The 12,002-nt window shown below is 39.2% G+C and overlaps 1 protein-coding gene across 3 annotated transcripts in view; it reads left to right on the forward strand.

Annotated features, from left to right (window-relative positions):
* LGR5 (leucine rich repeat containing G protein-coupled receptor 5) overlaps window positions 1-11,360 on the forward strand; it is a 121,640-nt gene extending 110,280 nt beyond the window's left edge. For all 3 annotated transcript variants that reach the window (XM_082351572.1, XM_082351573.1, XM_082351574.1), the window contains 7 exons: window positions 163-228; window positions 1,387-1,458; window positions 4,394-4,465; window positions 5,292-5,417; window positions 6,440-6,585; window positions 8,286-8,369; window positions 9,581-11,360. In XM_082351572.1, coding sequence (XP_082207698.1) covers window positions 163-228; window positions 1,387-1,458; window positions 4,394-4,465; window positions 5,292-5,417; window positions 6,440-6,585; window positions 8,286-8,369; window positions 9,581-10,668 — 1,654 coding nt within the window. In that variant the 3' untranslated portion in view covers window positions 10,669-11,360. The remainder of the gene's footprint in view (window positions 1-162; window positions 229-1,386; window positions 1,459-4,393; window positions 4,466-5,291; window positions 5,418-6,439; window positions 6,586-8,285; window positions 8,370-9,580) is intronic.
* The last annotated feature ends 642 nt before the right edge of the window (window positions 11,361-12,002 follow it).

Below are 12,002 nucleotides of genomic sequence, written 5' to 3' on the forward strand. Positions count from 1 at the left end.
ATCTAATAATGCCTATGACTACCTGCTGCACATCAGGGCTGGGGAAAAGTTCATAGTCTGCCTTTGGGAGCTAGATCACCGTGGAGGGGAAAAGAGAGCAAAGCATGTTTCCTTACAATTAATATGTAACAGATTTTCCCTTTTGTACCTTCTGTTTTTCAGAGATCTATCTTATAACCTGCTAGAAGATTTACCCAGTTTTTCAGTCTGCCAAAAGCTTCAGAAAATGTATGTCTGTAAGAGTCTCTAAGTCACCTAGCAAAAACCAAGAGCCAAAACTCACATTTCCAGGGGTCATTGGTTTGCTTACCCTGTGGTTCACTGGGGAGACATGTGATGCTTTCCCTTCTTACACACAGGAGCTGTGACTGTATAGGATGTCTGTAAAGTTGGGAGACATAGACGATATTATTTTACCATGCATTATACTATAAGTAAAGCATTTATTATGTTTTGGGTTTTTTTCCCTAACCTGGTATAGTAATGAACTGGGTTTATTTGAGCTTTGGAATGCTTTTTACCTTACACATCCAATGAGTGGCATTATTTTTGTTTTGTTTTGTTTTTTTCCTGAACACAAGTGAAGCTCATTTGCATGGCATTATGTTTTAATATGGGGGTACTTGAGTTTGTTGGTATGTTTGCTTCACAATAGTAACCTTCACGGGAATTCCCTGGTGGTCCAGTGGTTAGGACTTGGCACTTTCACTGCGGGGGCCCAGGTTTGATCCCTCGTCTGGGAACTAAGATCCGGCAAGCCGTGTGTGTGGCCAAAAAAAAAAAAAAATTTCTATTCTAAACCACAATAGTAACCTTCAGAAGAGGTCCATATTAGTCATATTTCAGGTGCCATTGATGCTACTTATGTATGAAACATTTTAGAATTCCTCTCTTAAAATTGCCTTCTCCATAAAACATCAGCCTTGTTGCTTTATAGTCATGCTTTGGTTTTGGTCAAAACAATATTAACCATCTATCCTTTTCTGCTTAATTTTTCTCCGAATGCCTTTGGGCAAGGAAGGGAGGAGGAAAAAATCCACTTTGAAAGGTAAAGACTTGACACTCCTGAAGACCCTCCAGGAATATAAGAAAGTCTCAGAAGGCAGAGAGAGGCATCCTCAAGGTGTATGATGTTGGCATTTGGAATATAGCTTCAGACTCACCCAAAGGGAATAGCTGCTTTGAAAGAGAGGCAATACTTGTTTATGTGGATAAATTGCAAGTGTTCTTTTTTAAACAAAGAGAAATTTTTCTCAATGTCACTGGGTAGCCGTAGTTCATGTGTTCCTGTGACTGAGGGCAGGTAACCCCTCTGTAAAAGTTCTCTGAAGACTAATCTTTGAAACCGGTGGCTCCGAAATGAATCTTTGGAACCTGTCATTTCAGAGACCTGCGACATAATGAAATGTGTGAGATTCGAGCCAACACCTTCCAGCAGTTGTTTAGCCTCCGCTCTCTGTGAGTACTGTCTCTCAGCAGCTTCCCCAACGTCGAGCACTTTTTATCTCTTTCGGGTCTTCCCCTAATATCTTCTTTTCACTGTATACTTGTATTGTTGGGCCTTTGTGCACGTATCTGCTAGGAGAAGGCAAATATTTTGCTCATGATCATTTCCAGGAACAGGTTCAAAAGCAGTAAACTTGCCATCTGCTCTCTGCCAGTCAGCAGACATGAAACTCTGATAAAGAGGAAGGAGGCCAAGCTATTGAACAGCCTACAAAATGTGTTTCTGTTCCTAGCCGGGAATTGGCAGAGATTGTTCTGCCTGCAAAACTGGGGCTACCACACAGTTCTTCCTGCCTGGTTTTCTTTCCTGGTTAAACAGTTTTTCAATGTGAGTCTCTCTAAGTGCTTAAGAATCACCTGGAGGTGACTGTAAAAAATGCAGAGTCCAGGTCTCACATGCCTCATGAGTTAGACCCTCTGGAGTAGGGCCTGAGAATCGGTATTTTAACAAGTACACTAAGGTTTAAGCACAACTGTCCCGGAAAATGCTTCTGTTGTTCAGACAACTAAGATTTGGAAATATTAAATTCCATTTTATGATTGCAAATACCATATATTTGAAATATATTATATATATTAATATATATAAATGTATAATATATTAATATATACTATAATAGATTATTATATATATTAATACATATTGAAAGTACCATAAATACTGCTCCACTCTGATGTGCTTTGCACATTCTCTGCTACAGGACTCAACACTCAGCACTGCCATCAGGTAGACCACACACTACCTGAAAATACCATATATTAACCATAAGTTTAAAAAAACCGGTAACAGATTTTTTGTGCGTGACAGATTTTTTTCCATCCCGAAACTGGATTTCAGTGTAATTTTGGTGAACGATGACAATAGGTAATGTTTAAACTGCAGGATGTTGTTAAAAACCCTTTCTTTCCTAAAGTTTTTCTTAACATTTAAGAGACTATACCTTCATAAAATAATACTATTCCTCAAAACATTTTAAATTCACCTTGGAGAATCACTTTCTCCCAAAAATTCACTGTGAAAACCATCTTGCTCTGAATTTAATTGTGTTGCCCTTTCCTTATGTTTGGTCTAAAATCGGCTTGTGAAGTTCCTTAACTTTTTAAAATAAATGTGAAACAAAGATATTGTACATTACCTACTTTTATTACCTGCCTTATTCACCAGGTTGGAGTTCTGGCTGTTTCCAAAAGTTAGTTCTTTTTCAAATATATCAAAGGTTGATATATTTGATAACACTGTGTTGTACAATTGAAATTTGCTAAGAGAGTAGAACTGAAATATTCTTCACCAAAGACCCATGGAATCACTCTCCTAGATCACTGTCATCACCCTCTTTACCGGACTTTCCACCATCAGTCTTTACCCATTCATCTCATTCTCCAAAGAGAATCTTTCTTAAGTAGAAATTGAATCATGTTACTTCCCTGCTTCAAAAATCTTCTGTTATTCCCCTATTGTCTTCAATACCAAAACCAAACTTCCAAACACCATGCTTCAGAATCTGATTCCAACCCCCTGGAACACCTTCATCTCTAACCCACCAGTTCCCAGTCCCTTGACACATGGACCATTGTTTCTCCTGGTCCTGTCGCCCACTGGATTCCTCCCCGCTCTTAACTTGCCCCTGTCCATCCCATAAGAACAAGATCTCCTGTCTCTGAGCCCTCTCCACTCTGATGTGCTTTGCACATTCTCTGCTACAGGACTCAACACTCAGCACTGCCAACAGGTACACCACGCCCTACCTGAAAATGACGAGAATTTTTTCATCTTCTTATCCCCAGCATCTAGTGCAGATGGCAGGGCTTGCAACCCTCACTGGACACGTATTTGATGAGCAGCTCAACAGAAGACAGTCTCCTACTCAATTCCCATTTGTGGCTTTCCCACTCCTTCCATGCCATTCCTTCCCCTTGTTAGCTGGAATTTTCTTTTGTTCTGCGATCGATGAAAGGAGCAAACTAAAAAGCCTTCCAGTTTCCCCCAGTTCGGGGCCTTTCAAATGAGAATGTAAATGTTCTGTGAATACCATTTATCCTAGGTAACTCAGGGGGCCCAACACCATGAATAAATTACTTACCTGTGCTAGAGAAAAGTTGACGGGGATCACTTTCAGTTTCCTCAAATGTCTACACTTTAGTTCCCTTATGAGTTATGCATTTTAAAAATACAAATTTTAAGTTCATTGCTCTTTTTTTAAAATGTGGAAGTTCTTATTCCTGTAAAATTATCTACATTTCATTACATATATGTCTGTGGAGGGAAGGGGTGAGTGAATTTTATTTCTCAATAAATTGTAGATTTTGTTATCAAAGGCTTTTATTTCCAACCTATGCTAGCCCCTCTCTTCTTCATTTTCCAGTTAAGAATTAAATGTCCATTCTCTTTACTGGGAATTTTTTTGACAGTATCTCTGTGTTTCTCTTAAGGCCTGACATACATGGACAATGTACACAAATTTTTGTTGAGTTTCATTACATATCCGGGGGCATTTTATAACTTAAAATTTACTTGCCTGTCAGAGGAAGAGCCTCAGAAGTTCCTGTCTCTTCCAACTCCCTGACCCCCACTCATCTTAGAAATGCCCTAATAAAATTTTACAACCATGTTAAAGTCAACTTTTTAGCAAGAAGAGAGTAAAATCTAAAATATCCACCTGAAGGATTTTCCTGGATTGATTTAAACAAGGTTGCTTTAAAATTCTCTCTTTCATCATTTTATACTATTAATATCTGCATCTGAAAGATGATTTGATGAGTTAATTGCTCCTGTCCTGAATGGAAATTACATTTTGTTAGAAGAATGAATATATATGGTAAAACTTCACGAAGTCTTCTTTTATATAATCCTCTCACTTGCCTTTTTTTTTTTTTTTTTTTTTAATAGGAATTTAGCTTGGAACAAAATTGCCATTATTCACCCCAATGCGTTTTCCACTTTGCCATCTCTAAGAAAGCTGTGAGTATTTCATGACTTGTTTATGGCATGTCTTTTAATAATTGGGCCCCATCTGATTAATCAAAACTGTTGCTTTTGCTGAAAAAGCCTGTAGCGCACAGAATGCCCAGCCCTCAGTGTCTCCTGCACTGGAGCTGGATCACGCCAGAAAGAAGCACCCCACGTCCCACCCCCCGCCCCTCCAAGGCCATGTGCGTCCTTACGTGGATAAACGATGACCTGGGTGACAGCTGGTTCTGGTTATTGAGGTGAAATTTTCCATTTTTGCTGAGCCATCAGGTGGAATGGACTAAGACATCAGTTCAGTTCTAAAGGTCTTTCATTTTACAGTTTGCCATCTTGACGAACAGAAGATCTTCCTGTCCATTTTTTCCCTCCCTTTCCACCTCTTGCTCCTTCCTCTCCCCCTCTCCCGTGTCTCAGAGAGAAGGAAGGAATTGGTCAGACAGAAGTTATGGTGAGAAGGAAGAAAATAATCCCCCAACAATGTTTTCCCCCTCACCCCTAACTTGATCTAGTCAGCACTACTTTTCAAACTACATGTAGCACCCTCCACTTGATTTTCGATGTCCCCATCTGGCAAAATTAAGCTGAATGTAGAAATTACAATTTGGGTGTGATTAAAACATTTTTCCTCCTGCAATTCTGATTGTAAATAGAAGAGTTGTCAGGAGCTAAAACCAAAATGGTTCCTTTTACCATTAAGAGGAAGGACCCTGCTTAGAAGTTTTTATGGAGCAGTTTAATCATCTTTAGGTTGCTTTTTTAACATAATCGTTTTATGCTAACACAGACTAAAAGCCAATTGTTGTTTGATGTTTTGCAGGGACCTATCATCCAACTGCCTGTCGTCTTTTCCTGTAACTGGGTTACATGGTTTAACTCACTTAAAATTAACAGGAAATCATGCCTTACAGAGCTTGATATCATCTGAAAACTTTCCAGAACTCAAGTGAGTTTGTCATTAAAACTAATAAGATACATTTGTGGTCATGTGAAACAATAGACGTGTTATAGTGGTTTTCAAAATTTATGGGACTCTTTTGAATTGCATTTCATGCCTTCAAGTCCCCCACCCCTGGGGCATTGTTAGGACAAGCCCTGGAGTGGGAGAGAGTGTCTTCCTGACCGCACTTCCTTCCTTCTTCAAAGATGCCTCCTGGAACCACAGAGTTCATGGGAAGAGTTTGAAAACCAGGGATCCATGAGATACAAACTAGGACATGTAATTAAATAACATCATAACATAATTGTACTCCTGTTGACATGTTTAAATTCGTCTTGCTTATGTATATGTTCTAATAAAATGTACTAAATTAATATTTGTTTGAGGAAGTAATGCTCTTTAAAACCTGTTACACTTATTAGCGATAAAGTCCCCTGAAAGATTTTATATATATATATGTATAGACACATATATATTTTCTATATATATATTAAACCACAGTACTTTTTACATACTTTAAAACCATAACCCCAAAAGAGAGTTTAGAAAATAAAAGAGAGGAAAAAATGTCTACAAATACCCTTAAACAAAGTTTTATGTTATTTCCTTCCAGATTTTGTTTCCAATGTATTTTTAATTGTTAGAATCACAGTACGTATACAAACTTATATCAAGTTTTTGTCACTTTACGTTATGTCATACCATAAGCACTTTTTAATGGTGTTACAGTTTTCCTAACAGTCATTTTTTAATGTTTTTAGTATTGAAATTTTCAAACACAAAAGTAGAGAAAATAATATATCCATCACTCAACCTCAGCAACTGTCAACATTTCATGGCAATAATTTTTAATAACTCCATTGTTATGAATAGCACTGTAATCAACATCTTTATGCACATAGTTAATATTTTAGATTATTAATTAAGGCTAAAATCCACAGGCAGAATTATTGAGTGAAAGATAAGCACTGTATTTAACAATCTATTTCTTTAAGTGTGTGTTTTTGTTTGGTTTTGTTCATTCAAAGGGTTATAGAAATGCCTTATGCATATCAGTGCTGTGCATTTGGAGTATGTGAGAATGTCTATAAAATTTCTAATCAATGGACTAAAGGCGACAACAGCAGTGCAGATGACCTTCATAAGAAAGATGCTGGAATGTTTCAAGTTCAAGGTAAGAGCTGCTATGTCACTGTGATGAAACTGTGTCTGAACGGGGCTTGAAAAGTCATCGAGCAGATCATCTGAACTCCAAACAAGTCCCTATGTAATCACCCCAGCAAGTTGAGAATCAATCCCACTTTTTAAAGATTCTTAGAGAAAGAGAAAACTCCTTTAGGATTCATTCTAAAAAGTCATCTTTTCTCTAAGGGATTTCTTAATACTTATATTTACAATTAGATCCCTTTTAGCACATATTGTCCTCAGGGGTAAATATTAAAATTGATTATCAATATTTTCATAAACTTTTATGAGGGCCTTATCCCTGTGGATAACTTTTTCAAACATGCTTCTGCGCTTTTTTCTCCAGAAAATACAATCTATTTTTATTCTTAAACCCCAGTGGGGAGTGGAGGATATAGACATTTTAGATGCCTCCATATTTCAGCAGAAGGGCTTAGGAATCCAACTTCTTATCCAACTAATCCTAAAACATTCTCCCCACCTACCCCCCACAAGGCTAGCTGTCAGGAAAGTGAAATGAGATAATGTCTGTAAAGCACTTGGCTTTCCTTGAAGCAAGACCTGACTTAAATAGACAACAATGTACCTCAAACCACACCTGTGGTAACGAGGCAGGGCTCTGGGCAGTCCCCAATTTCCTTTCCCTGCCAACCTTGCAAGTTTGCACAGAGTCTAAATAGACTGGCTTTTCTTCCTTTGGGTCTTAATGATTTGTTGATTCCCAAGCAAGTATGAGTAAATCTGTCTGCACATTATCTTAACTTTTCTTCCTGCACACAGATCTGATTAAGGAGCTGATATTATAGCCTTTGGCTTTTTTATTTTAGGCTACAGCATATGTCTTGCTCTTGTTCTTGCTTTCATTTTTGCTTTTTCTGCCTCACCCACCCTAATTTCTACTATATTTATTCACCCCCCCCCAAAAAAAATAAACAATTAGAGTGTCTACTGTGTGCCAGGCACTGTGTTCTGTGCCCTAGAGGCACACAATGAACAAGAGAGACAAGGTTCTTCGTGGAGTTTATTTTCAAGGACAATGATTCGCAACCCTGGTCCATATATTGTAAGCACACAGAAGCTTTTAAAAAACACTGGTGCCCAAACCTCACACCAGACCAATTAAATCAGTAAGTGTGTTAGATCACAAAACTCCTGTTTCATGGATAGCTAGTCCAAGCACCAAGCAGTTACCTGATTTGTCCTCTGTTAAGCAGAATTCCCCAGAAAGATAGAAACTTACTAATTCTCCCTCTTGTACTCAGAGAACACAGCTCAGAACATTTGCACTATAGCCATCTAAGTGTTAGAAAATTGGATAAAGTGGTTCTTCCACTGAATGGAGAGGCCCACGCTCTCTCTCTAATTTAGGTCAGTGCAATTTGGGGCCATTGTGAGCTCCAGGGAACAAGAACAGAATGAGAGAGCTTCGACATATGACAGGGAGTCCAGGGTTACTATCCCTTGCCCCCAGTTCTGCTGAAATAGTGTCATATAGTAGCTTGAGTAGAACATCCCAAAGCAATTTTATAATAGACTTGCAAGAAAGCCCAGGGAAAAGTGGGATGTCTGACTCTCAGTTCCCTTTGTGACATTTCATGTCTCCAGGGCAATCCAGGACTCTCCTCCCTGGAAGTTGGTCCCTGAAAAGAGAGACAGAACTAATCATTCCAGAACTTCTCATTCCTGCAGATGAGCGTGATCTTGAAGATTTCCTGCTTGATTTTGAGGAAGACCTGAAAGCCCTTCATTCGGTGCAATGCTCGCCTTCCCCAGGTGAGAAAGGCATCAGAACTGCTCAGCAGCAGTACTCACCCTTAACTCTGAGGCCATCAGGGACATTTGGCTACACTTCAAGGCAAAATCTGTGCCACCTTTGCATCTCATCAATATCCCACCCCATGGGGACCTTTAAAATACAAATGTTCGTTCCCTGGAGTTGGTCTCCATTCTTAAACGGGATTTTTGTAGGAGACTTTTGATTCAGATTAATGGAAATTAAAGAACCAATCTTATAGTTAGAAGTATATGTAATTTTTAAAATAATATTAGCAATTTAGTCTGGTATGCAACAGTCTTGCTTCATGTAATCACTGATTTTTGACCGTGATTTCTTGTAAGTCTTCTCTAAATAGCTATTTGGTTAAAGCAAATGATAGTTTTAGAGATAAGTAAAAACTATATGTATTATTCACTTAATTGTTTGTCCCATTCCCTGAAATAGGATAGACCAGTTGAAAAAAAAAAAGACAGCTGGGGAAGGTTGATATTTTATTTTCAACAATTTGATGGTTCCTTGCTCCTAAACGTCAAATGTCAATCTAAACCTAAGACAACATTCTCATGAAATGCACCTTCATACTTCCTCTTCTAACATCACTGAGTATTTCCCTAGGATTCTCCTTCCCTGTTTACAGAACCTTTTTTGAAGCATTCTGGACAAATATCGTAAAAAGCCCAGGAGGGACTTCCCTGGTGGTCCAGTGGTTAAGACCTCACCTTCCAATGCAGGGGGGTGCGGGTTCAATCCCTGGTCGGGGAGAAAAGATCCCACATGCCTCCAGACCAAAAAAACAAAACATAAAAAAAACAGAAGCAATATTGTAACAAATTCAATAAAGACTATAAATATGGTCCACATCAAAAAAAAAAAAAACTTTATTAAAAAAAAACAACAAAACAAAACAGAGATCTGACTTGTTACCTGGCCCTCACACTGCTGTATTTGGGCGACCTGAATCCAGTGATTTAAACTCCCCGGCTCCATTTCTCTGGGCATAGCTTGAAAATCGGGGCACCCGGTATACTCACCTTTGCATTAAATAGTGGTTTAATAAAGTGGAGTGTGCCATAAGGGAACTGTGTGTTACCATGGCTGTTACTGGTCTCTATCTCTTGGTGTCCTAATACGAGAAACAAAGAGGTAATTTGGCAAAAGTTGTGAACCCTAATTTGATACCCAGCCTTTTTCTTCCTTGGACTTCTAGGCCCTTTCAAACTCTGCGAATACCTGTTCGGTAGCTGGCTGATCCGCATTGGAGTGTGGACCATAGCAGTTTTGGCACTGACGTGTAATGCCCTGGTGACCTCAACCGTGTTCAGAGCCCCTCTGTACATTTCCTCCGTAAAACTGTTAATTGGGTTAATAGCCGTGGTGAACATGCTCACGGGGGTCTCCAGTGCTGTGCTGGCTGGCGTGGATGCCTTTACTTTCGGCAGCTTTGCGCGGCACGGTGCGTGGTGGGAGCAGGGGGTCGGCTGCCAGGTCGTCGGGTTTTTGTCCATTTTTGCTTCGGAATCCTCGGTTTTCCTGCTTACCCTGGCAGCCCTGGAGCGTGGGTTCTCTGTGAAATGCTCTGCGAAATTCGAAACGAAAACTCCTTTTTCCAGTCTGAAAGCAATCGTTGCGCTCTGCGCCGTGCTGGCCGTGACCGTCGCCGCGGTTCCCCTGCTGGGCGGCAGCGAGTACAGCGCCTCCCCGCTCTGCCTGCCGCTGCCCTTTGGGGAGCCCAGCGCCACAGGCTACATGGTGGCCCTCGTCTTGCTCAATTCCCTTTGCTTCCTCGTGATGACCATTGCCTACACCAAGCTCTACTGCAATTTAGAAAAGGGAGACCTGGAGAATATTTGGGACTGTTCTATGGTGAAGCACATTGCTTTGTTGCTCTTCACCAACTGTATCCTTTACTGCCCGGTGGCTTTCTTGTCCTTCTCCTCTTTACTGAACCTCACATTCATCAGCCCTGAAGTAATTAAGTTTATCCTTCTGGTGATTGTCCCCCTTCCTGCATGTCTCAATCCCCTTCTCTACATCCTCTTCAATCCCCATTTTAAGGAGGATCTGGGGAGCCTGGGAAAGCAAACCCACTTCTGGACAAGAGCGAAACACACAAGCCTGATATCTATTAACTCTGATGATGTTGAGAAACAGTCCTGTGACTCAACCCAGGCCTTGGTAACCTTCACCAGTGCCAGCAGAGCCTATGACCTGCCTTCCAATTCTGGGTCACCACCAGCTTATCCGATGACCGAAAGCTGTCATCTTTCATCTGTGGCATTTGTCCCATGTCTCTAATTAATATGTGAGAGAAAGTTTTCAAAAATTGAAAACCCAAAAATGTGAGGTTGAGTATATCAGAGCAGTAACTAAAAAGAGCTGAGTTGAAACTTGATTTAGAAAAAAAAAATAACCTCTCAGTGTCAAAAAGCTGATAATTATTGATACAAGAGAGTGAAAAATAAGTCTAAATGCTGCTTATATAACTCGTTCAGCTATATAACTCAGTCACACTATTCAGGTAAGCCTAAAATATATATAAATATTTAAAAAACAGATTGAAATGTTCAAAAAATTCTCCATGATTTCAACTGAATTCTTTTTCAACTCACTTGCTTGCGAAAGGGGTTTTAAACCAGAAAACCCCTTCATATATGGTTGGAGGTATTAGGAAAATAAGAGTTTTTAAATGGCCTACATTACTAAGTAATGGTTGTGACCAATAGGATTTCATTTTAATGACCATGTGGAGATGTTTTAGTACTGCTTCACCTTTCCTCAGAAAGGATCCTTCCAGGTCACCAATACCCCTGTGAATGGATAACATAAGGCACTATTAATTCATTCATAGTCACATCATTTTTAGAGATGCTAGATTTTATGTACCAGCACTAGATGGTTCCACCCTCAGTGGAATAAAACTGCTTACAAATATTTTGAAAGGAAAATGAACTTAAATTCATAAATTGCCATGAAGGCAATGACGTACAGATGAGGTTCTCTTGTCTAATTCATTTTTAACTCCTTGGTGTCCAGAGGTTCGAAGAAAACTCCATTGCTGGCAATGGACATACGCAGAAAAGACGGTAAGCAACCTGGGATTATTTTCCCCCTGGGTGAGTGCACGTTTTTCACAGGAGGTTTTATCACTTGATTCAAACTGATGTGCATCATAAGGTAACAATCAAATGGAGACACAGCATAAACTAAATCCACTGGCATAACTTCTTACATGTATCTCTAGTAGCTTTAGCAACAATGTCTGAAACCACTTTTGACTCAACAGAACCTTGGTAATATATTATCCTGTTTATTTAGCTTGGTTTTAGCTATGTTGTCTTTGGATCAACCCACCTGATGTCAAGAACATGACTTCTCTGCTTATTCCATATTTAATACATGTGTTAGGTATTGTACAAGGCAAAATTATTAAATACTAAAGGTCAGAGGATTAATTCATAATTTCTATTATACTACATTAGCTTCAATACATCCAAACCAAAAGACTGTTAGGTAGATTTATTTTTATATAAGCATGTTTATTTTGATCAGATGTTTTAACTTGGAATTGAGAAAAATACATTTATGAGATGTTTTATAAGATGTGTAAATATAGAACTGTATTTATTACT

This window comes from Balaenoptera borealis (assembly GCF_965194805.1).
Source record: "Balaenoptera borealis genome assembly, chromosome: 13".
Classification (NCBI taxonomy): domain Eukaryota; kingdom Metazoa; phylum Chordata; class Mammalia; order Artiodactyla; family Balaenopteridae; genus Balaenoptera; species Balaenoptera borealis.